The following is a 25796-nucleotide window of genomic DNA, read 5'->3' as shown; positions in this document are numbered from 1 at the left end:
GTGTGTATATTTTTTTTTTTGTAGTATTTCTTAAACCCTAAGGCCACACCAATTTAATTTGTTGCTTCTCGGATTATTTTCAGAAAAAAAAATAATATGAAGCGACAGGGCGAAATAAAAAAAAAAGAAAAACAGGAACAAGGCATCCCATGATAGCCGGAAATGGTACAATATGAGCTATGAAGTCAACATACCAGGCTGGTTTATAATCAAAACAATATATTTTGAACTTAAAATGAAAGAAAGTTGCATTGTTACATTGAAAAACTTTAACAAGTAGGAAGGAGAGGGCTTTCTTCAACCGTTCAAGCCAAAATATGTCTTTTATTGTGCATTTTGCAGTTCATTTAAAATAAATCAGAAAAAAAAATGGACAGGGCGAATCCGAGAAACAAATTAAATTGGCGTGGCCTAGTGATTATGGGACTTAGACAAAGATCTACGCCATATGATTTTGTTGCTCAAAAATTAAAGTAAAGACTTTAAACCTCCGAAAGACGAAGATGAATTAAGTTTCATATGATAAGACGTAACATGACGATGGCTGTTGTTAACGCAGTCGTTTCGTCCTAAGCTTTTTCGATGAAAAATGATTATTGTATTCACAATCTAATATACAGAACTCCGAATTCCGTTCCGTCTATTGATAACGTTAGTATTGTGCCCAGCCTAAAACTCTATCAGCTCAAAACAAGGTTTCGGTACTTGTAATATGATGTCGTATGGTCGTGTTACGTTCCATCTCTATTTATTACGTTAGAATTGCGCCATCATCGGAGTTTATAGATTATTAGATAACCAACGATTGCAAGGAAAATTGTATATTTTTGACTTCTTAAAACTGTTTTTTTTTTTAATTTCAACATCTAAACAGACCAATACATAGTGGTGACGCACTCAAGCGAAATAGCTTATATTAACGTCACCACTGGACAAATAATAATTGCAACATGAGACAAAATATGAAAATGGCAACGTCCGAAACTCAGGAATAGAATTAGACAATTAAGATATGTATACTGTAAAACTGTAATTTTAGCGGCTTGTACTTTTCTTACCTTCTGCTCTGTTAATTCTTACTCAAACACATTCATATATATATATATATGGTGACAGGAGGCTAAATCCCTCCTGCTATAAGATTGCAACATGATGTAACCCAACACGTTACCATGGTGACAGATGTCTGGTTCAGGTCACTGACCTTATTTGTTTGGAGAAGAAGAAGAGGAAGAAGAAACAGAGCAAAAACAATATGTTTTCCTTCTGCGAAGGTAAACACAATAACTTTAGATGTGCAGAGTCAGGAGAGAAGCGAGACATCCCCGGGATGCAGGCCGCGTCAAATGCCAATTTCCGCGGGGAACCCAGACTGACCTCTACGCTTCGGCAAGGTCATGGTAATAACACAATACCGTACTGACTTCAACGTGCCCTGGGACAATCGGCGAGTGAGATTCAATCTGAAAACTAACATCCTTGTATGCCAGCTTAATTTCATACAAATAACCTAAAAAAAGACCCAGTTAAGACCCAGGGATTTAGTCAGATTTTCCACTACATGACATGAAATTATTACACTCTCTTCAGGGAAATCATTTTCTGTCTTCACCTGTAAAAGATGTCTTCCGAGATGATTACGAGAAGACTGTTTGAAAGAGATACAACACGTTCAATTTCTCCGAGGAATTTCTCCGGATTATGAGTTGATTTGATGCTGTCCACGTTAAGCCTAGGATAGGTGTTGATGTCAGTCTTTACCAGGCGTGTTAAGACTATATAATAACAGTCGGAGACAAGGTTGTAGCAGGTTGATTGATGGAGCATGGCGCATCGGAGATGGCAATGGAAACCTTCATTTGACCTTAGGCCATGTTGATTTGACTATATGGATGACATCCTCTGGGAACCCCAAAACTGATGCGAGCGTGCGAATGAAAAAAAACGTTTGGTAAAAAAAGTTGCTTCCATCATGGAATCTACCTGGTCATGAAGGTTGAACAAATGACATAGAGTATGGTAGGGCGAATAATTTAGTCTTCAAATTCATTTCTTTATATTTTCGTCTCTTTCGTTTGATTGTGGCATTCTACGACATTGGTATCGTTTTCCGATTTTTTTTTTTTGCAACTTACAGTAAATATTTGTTCATTTTTCAACTGTTTTGTAGGATTTACAGTATGGTTGAAAACTTTTTTTTGGAAACGGCCGAAAACTCATGCGCGCGCGGATGTCATCCATATAATCAAATCAACATGGCCTTACAGCAATCTACAGGCGTATCTTAGAGTTCCCAGTGCATTGTGGGATACTCCTGATGACTGCTGTGATTTGAGCTTGACCTGAAGTTCTGGCGTTTCCTAAAGAGTTTGCTGTTTCCGGAGCTCGATCAACGTAGCCTGGGCGCCATTCTGGTTACGCCTCCGTCACGAACGTCGCGCGACAGTTTTACAACAACACAATGGGCAGTCGTAGGTGTGTCGTGCGAATTTTCATAGTCTTGTTAGTGTTAGTGTTCTTGGGATATTAGTAGTCTTCTCATCCTTGACGGCGATTATTTTCTGTCACAACCAGCTAAAAAAATCCCACCACATTTATTTATTTATGACGATTTACCACATTTGTGGAAGGATTGACATAACAGGTGACTATCACCTTTTCAAAGATGTCAACCCCGAGACCAGACTGTAAGGTTTGAACCACTCACACCGGGAAGGTCCCCTACTCTTTTCGATAAGTGTGGTGCGTTCTTTAACGTGCGTGGGGTGTGGCTCTCCCAAACACGGGACCTCCATTTAACGTCCTATCCAAGGGACGTCCCTAGCCGAAGCTAGGTACTCATTTTCACCTGAGTGAAGTGAGGAAAGTCGTGTAAAGTACCTTTCCCAAGGGTACAACGTCGGGGCGCATGTTCGGACTTGTTCGGGTACGACCCGGAATCGAACCCGGGTCTCTCAGTTTCATAGTCCAGTGATGTACCACTACACCACACGACGCCACATCTAATTCGCACGACGACCTACGATGTCCCTATGTCTAAGATTTCCTGATGCCTACAACTCGATTGGACGGGGTGTAACGTTATATGTATTCGTTCCGCTCTTTACACCCTCCTACACATTGTCTATCACGGCTACTGACAAGGCTATCCCTGGACTACCAATTTTGAGGAAAAGTTAAGAGCGATCAAAACTTGAGAACAAGTGATGGTAGCATCCGTGAATACGGTTAGTAATTCACTCTTTTTAGCACAAGCAAGAGGTTTATTCTGCCGACGTTTTGGTAACAGTCTGTCACCTTCCTCGGGGCAATTCTGGTTCACATATTGCACAGCACACTGCAGTGTAGCGCTTTAGAACAGACGGTGCGTGCCGATAGGGAGTACGAATTGGAAGATTAACATTATATCCTCCCTCCCTTTCTTACCATGGGAATGGGGAACAGTCTGCCATACTTAGAAGGAACGCTATGAAGGGATAAAGAAAGGGTCAAGAACTGCTGCGTAATTTCAAAAAGGCTTTGGAACGTCCTTGCTCACCAAACAAGCCACGTGGGATTTTGTGTGCACCCTGGAGATAAGGTTTTGAAGGTGTTTGAAAAAAACATTCATGAAACTGTGAATGGAAGCAGAAATTGTAAAAATGGTGCATTCGTTTTTGTTTACTATGTGAATGGAAGCAGAAATTGCAAACTTGGTGCAGTCGTTTTTTAAATCCTTTTCTATCATTATCTAGGAACGTTTACAAAAAAAAGTTGCCAGAGAGCCTAAACTTCATCATTTTGAGACCTCATCAAGACCTACCCACCTACCAAGTTTCACGGCGATCCTTCCAAAACGTATTGAGTTACATCGTGCTAAAACACAAACACACATACACACGAACACTACCAAAACACAACCTTCTGGCGGAGGTAATAAGAATTCGAACTCAAACCAATCATTCTAACGCAAGATTAGATGGCTATGAAAATAAATTGAAAGGCGTTCTACATACAGGTCTTTTGTGTAAAGCTAATGTCTTGTTCAAGTTCATCTCTTTAAAGCGATATTATGTAAGATAATACTTATTTTAAACATCATTGTTTACACACTTTCTTGTGCTACATGCCTACCTGGGTTCATAATGACATTTGGGGAGAAAAAAAGTCATTGCCGTTGCGCCGCAAAAACGCGGGAAGCTGCCGAAGATACCCGAATAAAAGCCGCTGTTTGTTTACATCATTTTAGGAGCCTCCTAAAAATACAGCGGGCCTGGCACAACTTATTCTCGCGCTGCGCTGAGTCACCAGAAAAGCGAGAAAGAGACGCTAATATGTTGAGCATTATTGAAAATGAAAATCTAGATGAGAAAATTTCAATGATTTCTATTTACAATTTTGGCGGAAAAATCTTACATAATATCCCTTTAAGGTCCTTTAACACACACGTAGGTGTCTTTGTTGCTCACCTCTTCTACTAATTGCGATTTCCGCCCCGGCAAATCGCGCTCTGTGATCTTCCCTGGGCCCCTTTTACGCTCCTACTTAATGGAGTATGACTAGATTATGGTTGCAAATTAATTGCTTTCAATTGGATTGTAACGCGAGGGGGGCTGTAATAAAAAGAGACATTTAGCCTACCGAGAGTGTCTGTCTGTGATCGTTTGAAAAATAGACACGTTCGTGAGATATATCCCTATCAGTCAAGCGTGGGGAACAACTTTGTACCAGCTCATTTCATCAGAGTGATGTTTGTACCATCACAATACCATCTGTAGTCATACAGCAGTATGTTGTGCATACAGATAGATGCCCCAGAGAATCAGAGGCCCTCGGATAGAGGGGATACTAGCTAGTGTGGGGCCCGGGGTAGTCTTTGTCAACGAACGTATGAACCGCAATAGCTTATTGTAAAGTCTCTTATTTTTTTTATCTATCTATCCTACGATTTCCACATAGCTCGGTATACTCTTACTTTAAAGAAAAACAAAATTTCACACATCCTTACAAATAATTCCTTATACAACTTTTATCAGTTATTATAATCTAAGATTCACATACTGATTTTTGTGATTTTTGCTCTGATTGCTACAACTTTGTTATGTTATACGCTGATTTCAGTTGTATGATGCGTACAGTAACTTATACTCTTTTCTTGTCTGACAATAGGTAAAACTGTTATTATGTTTACCGAAGAAAAACATTGTTTTTGCTACGTTTCTTCTTCTTCTCCAAACAATCACCTCTGACCTAACTGAACCAGATTGTCTGTCACCATGGTAACTAGTGTTGGGTTACATCATGTTGCAATTTTACAGTAGGACTAGGAGGGATTTAGACTCCTGTCTCCATATATATATGAATGTGTTTGAGTAAAAATTAACAGAGCACACCATATGCGAAGGTAAACATTATGCATTTGCTTTGCAAATGTTATTCACCTTTCTAGTATTCATGATACGTTTGATGAACTATGATATTCTTCAGCATTTCTCTGTTGAAATGAAAAGATTTTCTCGTCAGCCAGACCGTCTCTACTGGGACGATATTATGTGAAAACTTGGCAGTATGCGGCTCCAACTAAAACGGTGTACACGCACACTTGAACTTCGTCCAAGTCTACGTGCTGGAACTTGTGTACTTCCATATATGGTCACCGCGTCCTTGTCTAGTTTGTCCTCGGCCCGAGGTTACAAATGCATGACGGGATTGATTGTGCTGAGGTAATCTCCAAGCAGATGTAGCGTGCAAGATCGTAACGTTTTGATTTGAATTATTAGGCTGCATAAAATGGTATACAGCCAGGACTGCCCAAGTAGTCGGAGGCTAGCTCTGGACAATATACAGTATAAGAACGGTTACATTGCTCATTCAAATGCGTTAACAGAGGTAATTTAAGTTTTTGTTAAATTATGTAGGTTACACAAATGATTCAAATTTGTGAGTGAGTGAGTGAGTGAGTGAGAGTGAGTGAGTGAGTGAGAGTGAGTGAGTGAGTGAGTGAGAGTGAGTGAGAGAGTGAGTGAGTGAGTGAGTGAGTGAGTGAGTGAGTGAGTGAGTGAGTGAGTGAGTGAGTGAGTGAGTGAGTGAGTGCTAAAAGATGTACACAGATGCGCTGTGATTTTGTTCCGTGAATACCGACGTCCACCACATGTTTGCATCTAGAAGTCTATAAAATTCTAACACCTTGGTATATATATTTATTGAGTTTGATTGTCAACGTTTAACTTCCTAGCGTTTTTATTCTATCCAATGAGGTTTAAAATCAGACCAAGCAGGTTTAAAATTCGACCTCCTTGTTCTATCGTTGTAAACGCCTACCAATTATAACCTTGTGTCTACAAGATTAAGAAGGTGTATGAATAAAGTTTCAAAGTTGCATGTACCGACCTGTTTTTTACTGAGTCCACAGCTGCACCAGGCGTACAGTTTCCCCTCTCCCAGCTGCACCTTGAACGGAGTCTTCACTGCAACAACACCCTTGTCTGTGTACTGTCGTACCTGCAACAACAGACACCTTTACAACACCTTTACAACCTTCCCCCGACCAGTAATCAACTTTAAGTTCGGAAGCGGTCTGACGAGACCTAGGCCACACCTACCTCTCTATGTCAATCGAATCAAATTTGAGTTAAGTTTGAGTCAAATTTGACTCCCACGCCCCGACCACTGCTGACCTACTCCCGAACACCAGCCAACCACCAGCCAACCTTGAAACATTAGCCAACAGTAGCCGACCTCGCCGAACACCAGCCAACAACAGCCGACTTTGCTCCCAACCTATTCCTAACCATGGTTGGAGGGAGTTCGGCAGGCCATATTCGCCTATGTGTGACAGGGGCTTTAGCCACTGAGTACAGACGGAGGACGCTTTAGACTTTTCTTTGACGTCATGCAAATGACTTCCCATGGTTAAATCTAGCACGTACTCCTGGGCCTGAAGCTTCAACAGTTCAAGGGGAAGCAACTTGACGAACGCATTCGAACGTACAACTTCCATCATTTCCAGAGGATTCAGACCTCAAGACGAAGTATCTAAATTTCATGACTTTGCAGACACGGACAATTTCACTCAATTTTCCTTCGGCAACACTATATAGTGTGCACGATTCCCTACAGATCGACTTTTCAATCGATTTTTTTCCGCTTTGACACGAATGAATTGCACGGTACTTTTATTAAAGAGATTCCATCTTCTGCTGTGAATTTGTGATACATTTACTCATTTGTAAGTAATCTCGAAATATACTAGTAGCGTGTGGCAGCATCATGTTGGTTTAAGGAATTAGTGGTATATGGAATATTAATAACGGTTGCGCCGTTCAAAATCAAAAATCATAACTTATGTTACCACTGTGTATTGGCGTACAAAAATCCGTAGAGAATCATGCTATACTGCAGGTTAATCGCGATATAAGAATGAAGAATTGTACAAGCGCAGGTACAAAGATATACAATATTTACTACACGTTTTATATCACTTTTTCTATTGCAACAGAAATTAGACCATGTTGGAAAACGTCGATGAAGGTTAGACATCCAGGTAATAAGATACGCCAAAAACAGTTACTCAAGCAACTGGATATGATTTTGGAAACGGCCAGACGTTTCATGTTGGGAAACGTTTACATGAATCAGATTTTAGATCGATAATTTTATGTCCCTTGCCAATGCCCCCCCCCAACAAAAAGGCCAAAAAAAGGCAAGGGCCTGTTTTTGCTTGTTTTTCTTTTCCCTAAGCGCCGTGCAAATATCCCATTATAACCTCTTCATAAAGCGACGGTCACAACCCGCCGTACGTGCTTTTTGTCCGTACGTTTTTTGGGAGGCTACGTCTGCTACGTTTTTTCTGAAAACGTGGGGAAGGAGTGGCATCGACGCACGTCACTCGCACGGTTTCGCAAGGTGTAAGAGTGTGGTCTGCACGCCACGTCTGGCCGTGAGTGGTTGCGTGCATCGTACGTTGAGCAAGTGGTACGTGAGTTGTACGTGCTTACAACGTACGATCTCTGTGCGATTGCAACTTTACCGTAAGGAGGCCGTACTCACACGTGCTTCTTCCGTACGGCACGTACGGGGCACGCGCGTCGCTCGTACTCGCACGCACGGGTGGTGAATCCGTAGACCGCACGCAGAAAATGTTTTACATGCACTTAAAGTCCTACGGCGTGTCTGCGTGCTCCAAAATCCGTAGGATTCCGTACGGAGGCAGTACTCACCACGCACGGATGCCCTGCGTTTGCCCACGTTTTTGCACGTAGACAGCACGCAGATGCACGTACGGCGGGTTGTGACCGTCGCTTAAGTCTGCTACAAATGGATTTTCCTCACCATTTGATACATTTACTTTTGTTGGATCACTTTCTGAATATAAGGGAAAAAAAAGGAAAAAAAGAGAGAATCCTTACCGAGAACCTAAATTTTTCAGGACTGTCGGAAACACACAACATTAATTTTTCTAGGCCTTAACTTAAAGCTCCTCTCATTGGCGTAACCCTGTTGACTAAAATGGGCCCCAGTATACCGGGACAGACACAAACGTAAGGCCACATCAAGTAATTTTTATGGATGACATCAGCGCGCGCATTAATTTTCGCCTGATTTTGGAAAAAAAAAACCAAGAAATTTTGTTGCCTTCTGACAGTGGTCACTATGCCCAAAATGGGCAAAGATGTCTGTTGCCATGTCGGAAGGTGGATGGCAGATAACTATAAAGAGAGGAGACAAGAAAAGGCTCTGATTTTATGTTTTGTTTCTTACTTTTTTTTGATGCAGTGATATGTGATGTTGGCTGTGTATGTGTGATGTTCCCACTGAATCAAAACCATTTCTACAATGATTGAGTCAAAATTTTTAAAATGTAAGAACTTTGTTTTTTCGGTACGCCTTGTTTTTTTTCGCCCGCTCGCATTAGATTTGGAGTCTGTGGAGGATGTCATCCATACAATTTACTTGCTGTGGCCTAACATTTACAGCCGTGAGTATGGGTGTCGGGACGGTAACTACCGAAGCGCGGCTGAACAAATGGACTGCCGCAGTAACAACAACGATATCTCTCCCTCCAGCTTGACTTCACGAGAGACAGTAACTGTGACATTGGCATTCGTACCGGTTTAGCTCACTGAAGAGCTATACTCTTCCACTGGTCGTAATGACAGAGAAGACAGACGCTGTGTACAGTATTTACAAGTTCAGTATACCAGGGACAATCCACTAGCTCTTTTCGGCGGTACAACGAACAGTGGAGCACAGCTTCACGTTCGTTTTTAATTCCGTCCTATTTTAAAGGACTACGACCCTTCCCATTCGGCCACAGCAAGTAAATTTTATGGATGATGTCCAAGCACGCATTGATTTTGGCTTGTTTAAAAGAAAAAAGACAGAAAAAAAGAAATTTTTCTACTTGTAATTATGACCAAAGAGTCACAACAGTGGGATTTAAGGGAAGATGTGATGAAAGGAAAGAAACAGGACAGGACGACAACTGCTGTTCCACCTGATTTATTGCTGTTTTCATGACGAATAAAAGACTTGTTGGTTGTCACACTGATCTCTCATTCAATTTGTGTCCTAACATCTAGGCGTCTTGGTTTTTTTTCGGCCCTTGTTTTTTTTTCGCACTCTCGCATGCATTAGATTTAGGGTCTCCAGAGGACGTCATCCATAAAAATTACTTGGTGTGGCCTAAGTGCGCATGTCGGGTGAGCTTCAGCAGTCGGGATTCGAACTCCCGACCTCTTGGTCGCTGACCACTGGACTACGTAGGCTCCAGAATTCCTAGATTCTGGTCCACGCGCGCTTGATCGATAGTGCAGCCGGCCGGAAATAGGGCAATAGGGTAGAATATGTACTCACAAATAGGAGGAAAGTAGTCCACTTCTGCAGGGGAATTTGTCTTACGTCTCTGTGTTCTTGGAACCCATTCAAGGTTCTTAGAAGCTAGCCCTTCAGGAAATTATCAGAGACAAGATCCACCTGGGGTAAACTTTACTTATCTGACTGACGATCTCCCATGGCAAGTTTTTTTTATCTAATTTAGACAAACTTAGTTCAGTCAGAAAAACTTGAGAAATCCTAGTTAGGCCATATTGATTTGATTTATATGAATGCTATCCACGCGCTTATGAATTTTCGGCCGTTTCAAAAAAAAAAGTTCTCAACCATACTGTAACTCGTCCAAAACAGTTGCAAAATGAGCAAATATATACGAGTCGTAGAATGCCAAAATCAAACGAAAAAGACGAAAATGTAAAGAAATGAATTTGAAGTGTCATTTGTTTAACCTTCATGACCACGTAATTTCATAATGAAAGCAACCTTTTTTTACAAATTTTTTTTAGCGCCAGCGATTAAAAGATTGATAAGACAGAGATGAGTAACAGAGTCAAAGACAAAAGTCAGACAGCAAAAAAGTTGTCCGTAACTTAAGATAAAACAGTGTTGCTTACGTCTAGAAGAAAGTATCGCCCAGCGTCAAGACGTTTTGACATCCTTCTACAAAGAAGTCTTCTAAGACATTTCACTCAAAAGTATTACGTCCCCATCAAGCAGGAACAATAGGACACTTCCCATTTTCCGAAGGCTAGGATCGATTAACAATATCACTTCCGCAGCCAATCAAATCCGACTATTGTATCGCCCTTTCATCAGGGTCACGAGGTCAAAAATAATGTGATAGGGGCAGCACTTAACCTGTCATTTCCGAGTTAGATTGGCGGGAAACGTGTCCAAGGAACGATCAATGTTAGGCCATGTTGATTTGATTATATGGATGACATCCTCTGGGAACCCCAAAACTGATGCGAGCGTGCGAATAATAAAAAAGTCATTACAAAATCTAGGTGCTCATAAAGGTTGAACAAATGACTAAACACACAGAGTACTATTCTATTGGCATGGTCAATAATAGACTCTTTATTTTGAATCCTTCACATTTTCTTCTTGTCCTTTGGAATGGATTTTGGCATTTTCTGACATATCGGTTTCCAATATTTTTTTTCAACTTACGGCATACATTTGCTCATTTTGCAGCTATAATTTGTGCGATATACAGTATGGTCGAAAACTTTTTTTTTGGAAACGGACGAAAATTCACGCGCCCGCGGATGTCATCCATGTAATCAAATTAACATGGCCTCAACATACTGATCACGACATAACAAAGATGTCTATCCGTCCTTTCAAGAGCACCCCAAGGAGGATCCCGGTACTTTCCCAGAATGCATTGCGGTTTCAAAATATATTAGCACCCCGGGTGCAGTAGACGTGCTAGACACATCGCACACGCGTAAAAACACAGCCAAGTGGCAGATGTCGTCTTCACAACTGACTGCTGATAAACCAGCTCGACTTGAAAAACGTCTCCCTTTTTTACGGTCGTCCGTTGCCCCCCTCCCCTCCCAATACAGTAAGAAAACAACAAAACTGGACTATTGCCCTCCTCACATTGTCGTAATAGTCTATAGTAGACTTCTTGGGTTACTGGAAAAATAGTTAACATTGCCCAGAGTTAGCTGGCTAAACAGTTACATATTAACACCCAACTTGGACGCCAACTCATCCGGCTAATTCACCCTATTTGGCCGATTTGTAGCCTCCGTAGCAGGCTTTATAGAACTGGAGATTTTGTGGTCTTCGGCTGTTTTCTGAGTAGCTCAGTTCTAAAAAACGGGGGTATTTCAACCAGGCCAGCTATGTTGTCTATATGCAATCAGAAAATAGCACATAAAAGCTCCCAAAGACCCTGAAGACCCAAACCCCCAGTTTTTGGCATAGTATGGAGGCTAGCCGATTTCTACTTTTCCAGCAACCCAAGGAGGCCGGCAGAGACTATTTTTGTATGACTGCATGTAATATACGAGCAGCAACTACCACCGATTCAGGCATAAAACTACTCCAGAAGTATATCTCTAATGTCGTCACGCTAGATCCAGGTTCACCCAATCTTTAACTACAGATTTCTTCATCTAAATTGACTGTTTTTCCGATATAAGGGTTACTGTGAGACAGATTGGCAGGGCTCCCGTCGGCGCACATGTATTAAATATGATGAGCAAACACCAATGCCATTACCTGCTGGTAGGATGTCACTAATAACATAACGAGGACTATAGTATAATGGGGCCCCCTAAAAACACGACAGGAGGGGGAGGAACAATTAAGGTTAAACGACAACGTTAGTTTGTCTGACTCCAATTTTGCACACTACAAAATACAATTATATCAAAACTTAACTGTTACACACGTAGAGGAGTGATACCTTCTAATATTGGCATTGTGTGTAAAATTATATTCATACCAATAAATGGTTAGAATTAGAAACAAGAGTTTGGGGACTGGAAGAAGTTTAGAATGGTATATTGGACGCACTGACCAAGTCATTGCAGACTTACAATGTTTGTACATACTGTGTAAGTCCTGCCATTGGGAGTGACCTGAAGACTATCCCAAACAACCACCAGCCACATGACGTAATTTCCCAACCTTGTCATGGCCCCTTAACAGTAAAAAGGGACAATAAATCCCACCGCCACAGCTGTCCATGGAGCGGGTACCGGCTCATGATCTCCAAGTAGATGTCAGAAGGAAGTGGCGGCCGTATACTGTCTTCTGGCTGCCACGTTTCTTTCTGACAGTCAGTCGGGACATGTAACGATCTTCCCCCCTACTTGGAGATCGTGCTCCGCCGGGCGTCGACCTACCGGTTCCACGGCCACAAGCGCCACGTTCTCCGCCGTCACCGCCACCACCGCCCGGTCTATCGACTGTACCAGCCGCGGCAGCAAGCTGCTCTGAACCTTCGGTACAACCGCACCGACCAACATGCCTGACACACACCAGTTTCACTGATGTACTGCCTTAAACAGAACAACCGGCACGAAGGATATGATTAGGCAATCACGGCTACCTCGCCAGTAGTTGCCCCGCTCCAATATATAGGCGCTGACCCGCGTATAGTTTAAATGTCAGGGCGCTCTGACGACACAACGGGCACGCAACCGCTGTGGAGTACGTGTTGGGTAGGTAGAGGCACTGAGAGAAAACTACAGTGGTGGTGAGGGCGCAATCATGTTTAAATGATGGGGCTATCCAACTTCGACGCATGTAATATTCATACGTGCTTCTTAGGCCATATAAATTCCGCTTGCTGTTAACTGATATCTTGACTTATCAGGGAAAGTACCAGGGGTCGAAATAGATTTTGGAGTCAACTTGCACGACTGGTGCAGATGAAAAAAAAATTACTTGCACAAAAAAAGAAATAGTTGCACCCCTCAAAAATAATAGGTACATAACCAAAAGTACATGTAGTACAAATGTAACTGTAATAGTATCGAATATTTGCTTACACTGCTAACCATGGCAGCGACTTAGATAGTAAATTTCTACTTATTATTTAAAAAAAATTAAGAAAAACTCCCTGGATTCTGGTTCTGCTACCTTTTCAGTTCTTTATTAGGTATTTTTATGGGTTAGTGTATTAACGGATAAAGCTTACTTGTAACGGTGCACACCGGTAAAAAAAATTAGTTGCACGGCACCAAATTAAAAAAAAACCCTGCACCAACTAGCACGCGGAGAGGTATTTCGAAACGTTACGTCGGTTTGTGTGATACGTAGTTCTGAAGACGAATGCGTCCCGTCATGGTTAGTAGCTGTGGTGTTTATCCGTGTTGACTTCGTCATCAGTCATGTACTTGATAAGGTTTAATGATTTCTATGGATGACAGACTCTACGGTCCTAACGCAGAGGCGTTGGCAATTTGAAACATGCCAGAAATAATAACTACAGCGATATGTAACGAAAAAGAACTTCGTAAAACTAGCAGTTTTTCGTACGCTTTTGTTACATGCCGGCCAGAATCTGAGACCTTTGAACTCCTGCCATTCTGCCAGTCAATCTCCCCCTCCCATGTGCTATCAACCTAATTTGTTCGGACAAACAGGCGCACAACCCCACAGCTCAGCCACCCCAAACAATAACGTTGACACAATTAAATATTGCGAAATAGCGCAATGTCAGCAATGTGCGATGGAACCACGTTTTCTGGTTAACACAAGTTTGCACCAAATGCTGCTGTTGTTTCTACCTACGGGAAACAATCAAATACTTCGGGAGCCATTTAAAGAAAGCATTAACGTCTTGAACACGAAGACAAGAAGTTGTGTATTGTTGCTACACCCTACTTAATGATTAAAGGCGTATTCCGGACCCGCCGTCTCTGCAATAATGAGAAAACGGAGTAGCAAATTAACTCGGTGGTCCGCTTTTCGTGGAGGGAATTCTAACCCGTGCGCGCAGAGCCTGCATGTCTGAATGGCATTGATTTTCTCATCAGTCCGGGTACAGGGCTACATCATTCGTCAAACGCTGGCATTTCCAGAACGAGCGCACTTTCGGTATGTAGGCATTAGCACTTGCGTACAGTGTGTGATGTATCGTACAGCCGTACCGTAACTTGGCCGAACTGCAATCAAACGGTCTGGAAGTCCTGAAGCACTTAAAACATCGTAAGAGCCCACTGGACGTTACGGGACCTTATGGCCCATTCCATTCCGGATCTTGGGAAACATTAACACTTGCGTACATGTCTGGGTGATGTATGGTACAGTCGTGTGTGCGGTAATCAAGCGTTCTGATTGAGAGAGTTGCGTGGGGCCTTACAGACCCGAGTTTCCGTTGATCCGCCTATTCCTTTCCTCGGAGCATCAATTATCTCCCACCACTAATGCGGAATGTCTTACGTGCGGAGAGAAGCCTGTTCGCGGTCTCATTTTCCCCAGTATCCAGCTGGATTAACCGACGGGAAAGGCCGCGATCGACCTCTTCAAGAGGGCCCATTTCTGTCCACTTTTTACCTTCGCCAAGAAGGTTATGTTTTCAGGGGCGTTCGTGTATGTGTGTGTGTGTGTGTGTGTCTGTCTGTAAACACGATAACTTGAGAAGGCCTTTATGGATTGTCTTGATACTTGGTAGGTGGGTAGGTCTTGATGAGACCTCAAAATGATTAGATTTTGGACCCCCTAGCGGCTTGTTATGGTACTGCAGCTGAACTTCCGGTTTTGATATCTCATGATCTAGACATGCTATGGTGATGAAATTTAGATAGTAGGTAGCTCTTGTGCTGGGAGAGAAGTGACGTGAGTTTAGGCCCCCTAGCGGCTTGCTCTGGAACTGCAGGAATAAATTCTTGAAAATATTCAAAAGGGGATAACTCAAGAACCGGTTGACGGATCGTCGTGATTTTTGGTATGTAGGTAGCTTACGTGATGCTTAATATAATTATGTGACAATTATGCAAATATGGATGTAATTTGCATAATTTATGGGGAAATTCTATAAATCAGCTGCATTCCATGATATGACAATTGAAGCTTGTGACATTGGTAATTGACAACGAGAGAAACACAGGAAGATGCTGATTATGTTAATAATGACTTAATTTGCATAATTAATGAGAAAATTTTATAATTATGTAATGATAACTGCCTGGAATTTCATACTTGTGGTATTTGAAAGTTAAATTGAGATGAACATCATTGAACATAATTTATTCAAATCAGGACCTCATTTGCATAATTGATTAGGAAATGCTAGAATGCATTCTTTGTTAATATAAGACTGTCTTTTGGCTGAGATTATGATAAAATGATATAATTAATGAAAATTAGGTTCCTATTTCTTAAATCAGGGGGGAATAATCTAATCTAAACTTTGTCAGTCATAAAATTTAACATCATTTGGCGAAGGTATGAGATCGGGGAGCTCTAGTTCGCTTTGAAGTTCCAGGCTTGAGAAATGCTCTAGGTTCGAGTATAATTAGAGCTGTGTACCTAAACAAATTTTAGGTACAGGTACAGGTACAGGTACACAGGTTTAGGTACAGGTCCGGACCTGAACCTGTACCTGAACAATTCGACCAATTTATATGCTCTTTTGAACTCCTTCAATAACAAAAAAAAATTAATAAACTCGATAGTTAAGGTTTATTCTTTGTTTATGGCGAATGCTCAGATAAAATATAGGCAAAACTAAGATGTTTTTATTTTCATGAACACACTGTCCTTACACAGAGACCCATTGTGGACCAGTTATTTACACATTTGAGGTCACATATAGGCATAAAATTGGTGTGAAATTGTTTAGGTACAGTACCGGTACTGAGGGATTAGGTATTTTGGACCTGTACCTAATCAATTTTTCCGGTACAGTATCGGTACTGCGTACCGGTACACAGCTCTAAGTATAATGATTGTGAATGGTGTACAATACGACAGCCAAGGCGTCAGCTTGCAATGGAACGAGTCCTGTACAAGCAGAGGTTGTTTTGGAAAATTGTGACGTTCCTTTTTCGTCAACAGCCGGCCCAATCCCAGATCGATGGCCAACAGGATAGTGTCTTACCCGTTGGATATTGTCCTGTCGGTTAGTTACGACTTTGCCACCGAAAGATCAACTTGGACTTGGAGATTACGTAGATTTATACAGCTACATACCAACGTACTAGTATCAGTCAATACAAATACATTCTCAAGTTACAAGATAGGAGCGTCACTCACGCTACCAGGTCAACATGGCAAGGTTCAATCTCGGTCGTTGTGATCGTCATTAGCCTCCTTCGCAGACTTCTGAGGCGTCAATTTTGTTTCGGGGAGCGTCGCGAGTTATGCTGTGGACTGCGCGGACGGGAAGGTATTGCCGTCGAGGGACTTTGCCGGGGGGCGGCTTCGCAGCCTAAAGGTCCCCGAAAAAAAATTAACGCCGCCTCAAAAGTCTGCGAAGGAGGCTAGACCGTCGACACGTTTCCTGACAATCAGGTGAAACTACTATCCAGTAATCATCTCAACTCGGAAATAGAGCGCCGTCAACACGGCTTGCAAAGACATCATCGGTAGATTACATCGTGTCCCCAGTCCTGCTGCAGTGATTCGTGTCAAACTCTCAAAGCGGGATTTCATTAATGTCTCTTACACAGACCATCAATCACATGCCGTGTATTCTGAGCCGTACTACAGATAGGATGGAGTGGAACAGTGAAAAGGTGCGACGTGTCATTTTCGTCATTCACTCAAAGGCTTACCGCCATCAAAGGGACCTGCGTGATTGGCCCATCATTTCAAAAGGAGGAAAATTGAACGCCGGGAAAACGATTTTTCACCCGCCCACGCTTTTATCCTGTAGATTGGTTATCATTGGTAACGTTACATGTATCTGGATGGATGTTTGCGTGCCAAGTGATAGCTATCCATTCGGTCCCAGCGACACGCAGACTAATGAAGGAACACGCAGGCAGGGTTTAAGAGCTTCGCAGCCTTAGTTTGTTAGGAGGCAAATGGGGACATCTACTCTAGGGTCTACCAACCTAATCTTCAAGAAGATTCCTATGGGACTGGGGATTATCAAATTGGCCACGCGAGTTACCATTTGCCCAGGTAACGGATCTATCGTAAATAGTTACAAGGGTGGCCGATTTGATCGTACCCTGCCCCCAAAGGAATCTGTTCGGAGATTACAAACTTCATACGGCCACCTTTGAATTTTGATAGCTGTAACCCATTACGTGAACGTTAGGTCACGTGTCCGAAGTAGTGGGTCATTTGTCGTGAAGAGGGCCAAACTGGAGGTGTGTGATAACTTCTTACATGTAATTCTTCCTTCTACAACTTCGTGGGATTGGAATGATGAGTGCTAGACATCCCATTACTATAAGGCAGTACCGGTTTCCAACATCATAATCTCACATGCAAAAGCCAAGTGTTGTTCAAGTAGGCGTTGGAAAATAACGCAAGATTGAAAACGGAGGCTTCATACTAAATGTCATAGCAGCCGTAAAGCGCCCCTAGCGATAGATAGCGACAGTACAATCACAGGCTTGTAGAAGGCGATACATCACTGAAATCTTGAGCGCTTCAAAAGCCGCCATATTCATGGAATGTCATGTGTATGCGTGACAGCGAATATCATGCATATTGTTGGATTGCCATGGGGTTAGTCGTGATGTCGAGGATGCCTCTATGAATTAATATTTTGGCTTTCCCAAAGGACAAGCAAGGACACAAGCGAACGCGAACATACCGCCTCATGTCGTGGCAATGCCCTGCCAACCACTTGGGCCAAAAGACGGGGCTTCAGCGCAGGGCGAAGTTTTGGAACTACAGCAGCCGTCAGCATTGCTGGCATGATAAGTTGGCACGGTTTAGGGACTATGTATTATAATTTTCGGGAACTGAGGTAGGAAACTGTCCTCTAATATTGAGGTCAGAGGTTAAACAAGGGTAAGCCGCATATAAACGCAAATTAGCAGAACATTGTATTTGAGTAACAGGAGACCATTCCACATACATCAATTTATTGTAACATTTGAGAGTAAAACAAAAGGTATAAAGTGGGTGATAGATTGAGTGAAATCTTATACAACGGCAAAATTAGGCGGATTTTATATGATATACAGAATTTTTGTTTGCAGCCCTCAGTCTCGCTCGTGTTCTCGCGTTCCCCAAGTCTCGCGAGAAACGTTTGTTTGAGGAGTCTGACCTTTGACCGACGTTCCGCGCCGTTGTTTGCCCTAGCAACAACCTACACACAGCCGGACTGACTGGACGTGCGGACAGCGTTCTCCTCTTTATCACTCAATTCTTGGCATTTCTGACCGAAGAACGACGCAAAATGAGTAACAGACAAATTCTACAAGGTATCTAGACTTTACTTTAACAGTTTTGTGGCGTTATTTTAAAGCGGAGGGGGTTTAGGAAACAATGGATCATGAGTTAAGTTGGTGTGGCCAAGTACGTGGCAAAAGTTGTACTCGATCCGTGCCCTTTCAGGACTCTTATAAGGGAGTTCAGCAAAATTTTTCCAAAGTTGGGTGACTAGATAGTAATAGTATATATTTTGTTCAACTCTGTTGTTTTGATGAGTATTTCTTAGGAATATCTATGGCTGGTATTCTACGTTGTAACTATGACAAATGTTTGTATACACACACATATACAAATTGTACAAGCGTTTGGAATCTCAGTTTTCGCATTCGTGTGAATGTTGGTACTTTTTTTCCACCCAGTTTTTGAGCAATACCAGAAGTCGCGCACAGCCTTCGTGCAGACTGTAGCAGAACTTGCATCGCGACCGCAGAATATCGAAACTCTGCAAAATGCAGGTAAGCTACATATAACCTCCTTTGTTCATTTAATAGCTACATAGAAATTGAGATTTCTAACTGTTGACTCCGATACTACCTGGGGGTTTTCAGTATACCTGAGACGAGGGCTGGGAGGGGTTTGGTTGTGATGTGGGAGACGAAACCTAACCTAACCCCAATCGTAACCCTAGCCCTGAACAATGTTCCCTACCCTAGCCCTAACCCTAATACCAACCCTAACCCTAACCCTTAAGCTCTTAACACCTGGCCTCTCATGTATATGAGATTTGGCTTAAGGATTTGGCTCAACATTGGTCAATTGGCTTTGCCCTGAGCAATACTGTTGAAATTTTTTTTTTACAAATTTGCCTGCTGTGAGAATGTGTAAACTGACTCCACCCCCCTCCCCAGGTGTGATGTCCCTGCTGCGGCCGCTCCTGTTGGATATCGTGCCCACCATCCAGCAGACGGCGGCGCTGGCTCTCGGTCGCCTGGCCAACTATAACGACGACCTGGCGGAGGCCGTGGTGAAGGGAGACATCCTGCCCCAGCTGGTCTACTCTCTGGCTGAACAGAACGTAAGTTAAAAAACTTCCTGCAATGATCAGTACAGGGCTCTACTAGCCAGCTTGAAATTTTTTTCCGTAAGCCCAGGTTTATCATTGGATTTTGGGAGGTATTTGGGAAAAGCTAAAAATTGCACTTGTTGCTATACACCGTATCTAAAAATCAGTATGAAAAAATAACTGAACTTTATATTCCAACACTAAAATGAAATTGGGACTTCCCCAAATTTTTGGTTCGCTCCCTCAACCTTGTTCATGGAATGGACCTGTGTACTTCTGGTACGTGATGTTCAAGGACACATGACTTTACCAGCGTAATATTTACCAACACAGATGAGCTTCTGTGCTAATTTAATTTACAAAAATCATGGTTGTTCCCCCTGTACAGAGGTTCTACAAGAAGGCAGCAGCGTTTGTTCTGCGTGCCGTGGCCAAGCACTCCCCCCAGCTGGCCCAGTCTGTAGTGGACTGCGGCGCCCTGGACGCACTGGTCATCTGTCTGGAGGAGTTTGACCCTGGTGTGAAGGAGGCCGCGGCCTGGGCCCTGGGCTACGTGGCCAGGCACAATGCTGGTGAGCAGCCGTTTAACCTTCAGCATGCTAAGATAGCCATGGTACCAAGTTTGTACTGGTTATTGGGTTCAGCAGCAGGGAGAAGGTTAAGAATTACTAAATCCTTTGGTCTTTGGAATCTCCTATGTTGGGTTTACAAAAACTATGGACTAGCTTAAACATCTAGATGGTGAGTCAGGGGATTTCTGGTTCAGATTTTATATTGATCACGTGTTCAGAAACTACTTTTAATTTTGTCATGTGTAAAGTGCCAAATCAGATATGACAATTCCTCATTCGCCACACTCACTCGGTGGTTTATTTAGTGGCTATCGCACCTGACCAGGGATTATCTCACCATATACACCTTGGGGTGGGGCTTTAACCATTTCTTATAGAATGATAATGTTTGAGCTGCTTGATACTATTTGTTAATTACATGTATTTCCCTCTCTGCCCACAGAGCTTGCCCAGGCAGTAGTTGACGCAGGCGCAGTGCCCCTGCTGGTCCTGTGTATCCAGGAACCAGAGCTGGCGCTGAAGCGCATCTCCGCCTCGGCCCTGAGCGACATCTGTAAACACTCCCCCGAGCTGGCGCAGACTGTGGTGGACGCGGGAGCCATCGCACACCTCGCACAGATGATCCTCAACCCTGATGCCAAACTCAAGGTGAGCTGTTCATCTTGTCCATTTTGATGTACTGTACTGTAGTAAAGCCCACATGACATGTACATCTTTTGGAAATACAATACAGTACAGTACTCACTTACAAATCAAATCTCTTAATCTTTCCACATTTATGTCATCCTTAGTTTGAGCTTAGTTTGATAAGAATACTGTTTACAGACAAATCAACCTTGTTTTTCGTTGTGGTATAGAAGGTAATAAATTAAGGATTTGCAAAAAACTCACTCTCAATAAGTAGGGAATTTACTCAGAAAACGTGTGTTGCAGATGGTCGTAAATTGTAGAACAATTATATACAACGTAGTCATAGAACTAATGTGTGTTTAACAGACGGAACCAAACAGTCAATCCCAGACTATGGATTTAAAGTCTGTTCAGAAGTGACTCTCCTGCGCCCTCCCTTTTCCAGTCTAACATGTCATGCCCCTTTGTTCTCCCCACAGCGTCAAGTGTTCTCAGCCCTGAGTCAGATTGCCAAACACTCGGTGGACCTGGCGGAGATGGTGGTGGAGGCGGAGATCTTCCCCGCCGTGCTCACCTGTCTGAAGGACCCTGACGAGTACGTCAGGAAGAACGTCGCCACACTCATCAGGGAGATAGTCAAGCACACACCTGAGGTCAGCATCTTCATATCTTGTCGCAGTTTGCATACATCTTCAGCCTGTTTCTTTGTTGTATTTCTTAAAGATGGCCTATGAAGTTTTTGCTCAAAGTTAACTTAATCGTTGTATTGAATAACACAAGCCTAGGGTTATTCACAGAAAATACTGCTAGCCACATTTTTCCAGAGACATTATGGGAGTATTGCTTTGAGTGGTTTAGCTGCGGGGTTGTGTGTCTGTTTGACTGGACAGAGTGGGTTGACAACACATGGGGGGGGGAGATTGACAGGCAAAATAACTGGAGGACCAAAAAGTCAGACACAGGAAATGGGATGAACTTGAAGATAAAAAATACTTCTGAAATGTTAAATTTCTTGTTTGTACATGTAGTTTGTGGAAAAATGTAGTGACGATTTGATGTTTTTTCACAGCTTGCCCAGTTGGTGGTGAATGCAGGAGGTGTAGCCGCTGTGGTGGATTATGTCGGAGACTGTAAGGGTAACGTACGTCTGCCCGGTGTGATGATGCTGGGATACGTGGCCGCACACAGCGAGAACCTCGCCATGGCTGTCATCGTGTCAAAGGTGAGAAACTGATTGCAACTGTCTCAATAAAAGAGAATGTATGTCTTGCAATCTTGGTTGGACAAGTAATTTGTAATGTGTGAATGAAAAGCACATTTTAAAACACAAATGTTAGTAAAGCATGATGTTTGGTCAAGGGGTAATCAAATCTGCAGTTAGGCCAAGGCGTTGATACTGGATGATGCCTGTTGTTGCTAGTCCGACATTCATGTTACTGGAAAGGGTTCCAGTCTTTGGGATGGGATTTCAAAACATGTTGTCCACTTTTCATTGAACACACTGTCAAAAACAGGTGTTGAACATGTACATACAAAATGTATGTGTAGTGCCTATGTATACCATTCTTGATAAACCTGAAGTCTAGAATACCCCTATTGTAAGCAAAAACTACATTGCCCAATGACTTGCTGTTTTTCAGGGAGTAGTCCAGTTGGCGGTCACGTTTGCCGAAGAGCCGGAGGACCACATCCAGGCAGCCGCGGCCTGGGCACTGGGACAGATCGGACGCCACACACCAGAACACGCCAAGGCTGTCGCAGCCTCCAACATCCTACCCAAACTCCTCGCATCCTACTTACGTGCAGATGCCTCCGAAGATCTACAGACCAAGGTAGGAGCTTGTCTTGTTTTTATTAGATTTTAGTGCAGACTTTGAACTAAATGTGATGTCATCTCTGTTACCAATTCCCTGTGTTACTGCTTATTTAGATACATTTATACACAGAGCATACAGTCACAGTTTTAGCACAGAAATGACTTATGAAAATACTATACGAAGTGCAAAAAAAGTATAGAAAAAAAAACTAAGGTGACAAAATTGCAGAAGTTAGATTATGTCATTCCTTTTGACATTTTGATCATTGAACAGCTATAACTTACAGCATTTCTTAATTCTGAAACATTGTACATTGCAGGCAAAGAAGGCCCTGAAGAACATCCTACAGAAGTGTGTACACCTCCCAGCTCTGGAACCTCTGCTGCACGACGCTCCTCCAAACATCCTCAAACACGTGGTCGGACAGTTCAGCAAGGTAGGCAATAGGCTTTTCAACTAGACAATTAAATAAGATACTGACCATTTGGTCAGCATTGCTTCAGTATAATGCTATCTTCTACTGAGACTTATTTTGGAGGAATATTTCTCACTTTTTCGCTATCTTTTTTAAGACAATTTTACAAAAAGTTGAAATTAAGAGAAGCCTTTTAGCCCCAAATGTCTTTTATTTCTCAGTATAGACATGTAGAGAAATTGTTAAGGAAATTAATACGAAGAATTTTGATCTGTAAATCAGTTAGCTGGACTGCTTACGTTTAGATTTAGAGTTGCCGCCTCTGTTCTAACTGTAGGCATACATATCTCTTGCTACAGGTGTTGCCACATGACTCCAAGGCCAGGCGGTTGTTTGTGACCAGTGGAGGCCTGAAGAAGATCCAGGAGATCAAGGCTGAGCCAGGGTCGGCCCTACACGAGTACATCAACACCATCAACAACTGCTACCCTGAGGAGATTGTCAGGTGAGCAGACCACAACACACACTCAGACTAGGGCCCCATTCTCACTAGGATAAAATTGTCCTGATCAAGTCAAATTGATTTGCTTTGATCTGGCTTCGATCCGGCTTGATCCAGCTTGAAGCAGGATCAAAGCCGGATCACAGCAAATCCATCCGGCTCGATCCGGACAATTTTATCCTAGTGGGAATGTGGCCTAGACTCTAGTGTGACTGCCGATCTTCATTAGTGTTAGGTTTCACATTCTTTTTTATAATGAGGTCTACAGGGGTTTTAGATTCAATTTGGCATTTTGAATATTTTCCACATCTTTGAAATCTTTTAACACGTACACTGATGTAGTTTGATTTGGCTTCCAATGTGAGCGATCACTGTTTTGTTTACATATCAAGTACATGCAAATTATTTGAAGCCATATCCAAATTATTGGTAGGTAAATCACCCAATCGTCACCCACTTTTTGGATACCACTCACTGGCTGTGACGTCATGGCAATCACTTGTATTCTATATTGGTTACAGCAGGGGCAAGGTTAAAGATATCTTTTATGTAACAACATGCATATGCCTACATGGCCTATGTGACAATTTGTTGTAGTGAAACTTTTAGGAGCTATAGATTTTCTTAATCATATTTTGGGTCAATGTTGAATGGCATCACCATAGGATGAACTGAACTGATTGAATAGGTTAGGGTGTATCAGGTACACCTAGGCTGACTCATAACTTTATTATTTTCTGGTGTCGCCTTACATTTTCCCTTGTTGTTACACAGGTACTACTCCCCTGGCTACTCAGACCAGCTGCTACAGAGAGTGGAAGAGTTCCAACCCGTCCAGTGAACACAGCAAATTATCAACAGTTGAAAAACTTTTTTCATGACATTTCTGGTGAAAGTGTCACCAATATTTCAATTTCACATGTTTATCATTAAATCCAATTTATGCCTTACTTGAATATCTCTACATTAACATATGGCTCACTTGCACATTAAAACAGCTCTCATTTGGTGATCACAGAATAAAACACCAGTTGAAAGGGATTGTTATATAATGTAACTTTGTATCTAGCTGTTGCCTTTCTTGTTAATTTGTGTGCCTTATCTAACAAAAGTTCTCATATGGTAGTACAGATGCCCCAAACAACTTTTCAGCCATATTTTAGCATTGTCTTATTACTGAGGTTATACAAATGTACAACTATGTTACAGTTTTTCACATTTTCAACATAGATCAAAGCATTTGATAGATTTATCAAGTGGTCACATTATGTTGTTACAATGAAAAATTACACCAGAATGTTACAATGAATTCTTTGACAGAGTTAATGTTACCACCTTAAGTTTGTATAATACATAGACCTACTATAGAGATACTATGTGTGTATATATTTGAGTGTCTTACTAGTAATTCTACTTTCCAGTATACCATTATTTTGTATCATATTCATTGAGAAAATTCACAAAACTATACATCAAGATTAGCAACTATTTTCAGGTGTTGTAAATAAATACTTGAAACATAACATAATTAAAGAATTCTAACACATTGGAAGCACATGTAACTTTACATACACTGGTTGTAACAAGGAGATTGAAATAAATTTTAACCTCCTTGCTTCATTTGCAGTACAATATTATCTTCAACAAGTGAAAGATAGAACTGTGATAATATTTTATTAAAGTTGGTTATTTTGAAAGAGCAATATTTGTATCTTATCTTCAATTTGTGTGCAACTTGACAAAAGGGACAATTTCTTTCAACTAAGGAATACCTTTGGAACACATCACTATACAGAATTTCCCCTCTGAAATCACATGCCTGAAACTGGGGGATGCCCAAACAGTTCTTCATACTATCTAATACATCACAGAATAGAAGCTGTTCAAATGACCATTAGTTCAAACTTTAGAAAAAAATAGTCTTACCAGTAATTGTGTACTATATTTCCCTTAAAAGATACTTTGGTCTAGTTTGTAAGGCAAAGAAAACAAGGTGTCCAGCTCATTCTTGACCTATATTAAAAAGGATTTTAACCCATTCCTTGATACAACCACTTATGGGCTAGGTTTTCTCTCGATGTCTACTAATTACATTGACTGGCTTACTCAGCTCTTCTTCCACCCACATCTCAAAATCATTGAAAAAAACAAAACAATTTTGGCAAATCACAAAAAA

General features: G+C 42.0%; 2 protein-coding genes across 3 annotated transcripts in view; one reads left to right on the top strand and one right to left on the bottom strand.

Annotated features, from left to right (window-relative positions):
• Nucleotides 1–18459, bottom strand: part of LOC109478733 (CDGSH iron-sulfur domain-containing protein 3, mitochondrial-like) — a 21064-nt gene extending 2605 nt beyond the window's left edge. Inside the window, exons 1-2 of one of the 2 annotated variants that reach the window (XM_019780452.1) lie at nucleotides 18056–18459; nucleotides 6370–6480 (exon numbers count right to left, since the gene is read on the bottom strand). In XM_019780452.1, coding sequence (XP_019636011.1) covers nucleotides 6370–6480; nucleotides 18056–18160 — 216 coding nt within the window. In that variant the 5' untranslated portion in view covers nucleotides 18161–18459. Of the gene's footprint in view, nucleotides 1–6369; nucleotides 6481–12680; nucleotides 12998–18055 lie in introns of those variants that run through there. The other variant, XM_019780451.1, reaches the window with a different exon arrangement.
• An 85-nt stretch (nucleotides 18460–18544) lies between these two features.
• On the top strand, nucleotides 18545–25323 carry LOC109478707 (sperm-associated antigen 6). The gene is made up of 11 exons (XM_019780416.1): nucleotides 18545–18671; nucleotides 19041–19136; nucleotides 19530–19696; nucleotides 20073–20256; nucleotides 20699–20904; nucleotides 21366–21539; nucleotides 21956–22108; nucleotides 22527–22718; nucleotides 23023–23139; nucleotides 23478–23623; nucleotides 24395–25323. The coding sequence occupies exons 1-11, from the start codon at nucleotides 18647–18649 to the stop codon at nucleotides 24459–24461; spliced, it is 1527 nt and encodes a 508-aa protein (XP_019635975.1). The 5' UTR covers nucleotides 18545–18646; the 3' UTR covers nucleotides 24462–25323.
• Nucleotides 25324–25796: the final 473 nt, after the last annotated feature.

Source organism: Branchiostoma belcheri, unplaced genomic scaffold (assembly GCF_001625305.1).
Source record: "Branchiostoma belcheri isolate BF01 breed outbred unplaced genomic scaffold, Haploidv18h27 scaffold45, whole genome shotgun sequence".
Classification (NCBI taxonomy): Eukaryota; Metazoa; Chordata; class Leptocardii; order Amphioxiformes; family Branchiostomatidae; genus Branchiostoma; species Branchiostoma belcheri.
Note: the sequence above shows the minus strand (reverse complement) of the source record. Positions and strands in the feature narration are given on the sequence as shown.

Bases quoted from the DNA above. Each gene is read 5' to 3' on its own strand.
- LOC109478707 (XM_019780416.1), top strand. From the start codon at position 18,647: ATGAGTAACAGACAAATTCTACAAG. The intron at 20,905-21,365 runs GTGAGCTGTTCA...TTCTCCCCACAG, and splicing joins ACCCTGATGCCAAACTCAAG to CGTCAAGTGTTCTCAGCCCT. The intron at 22,109-22,526 runs GTGAGAAACTGA...GCTGTTTTTCAG, and splicing joins TGGCTGTCATCGTGTCAAAG to GGAGTAGTCCAGTTGGCGGT.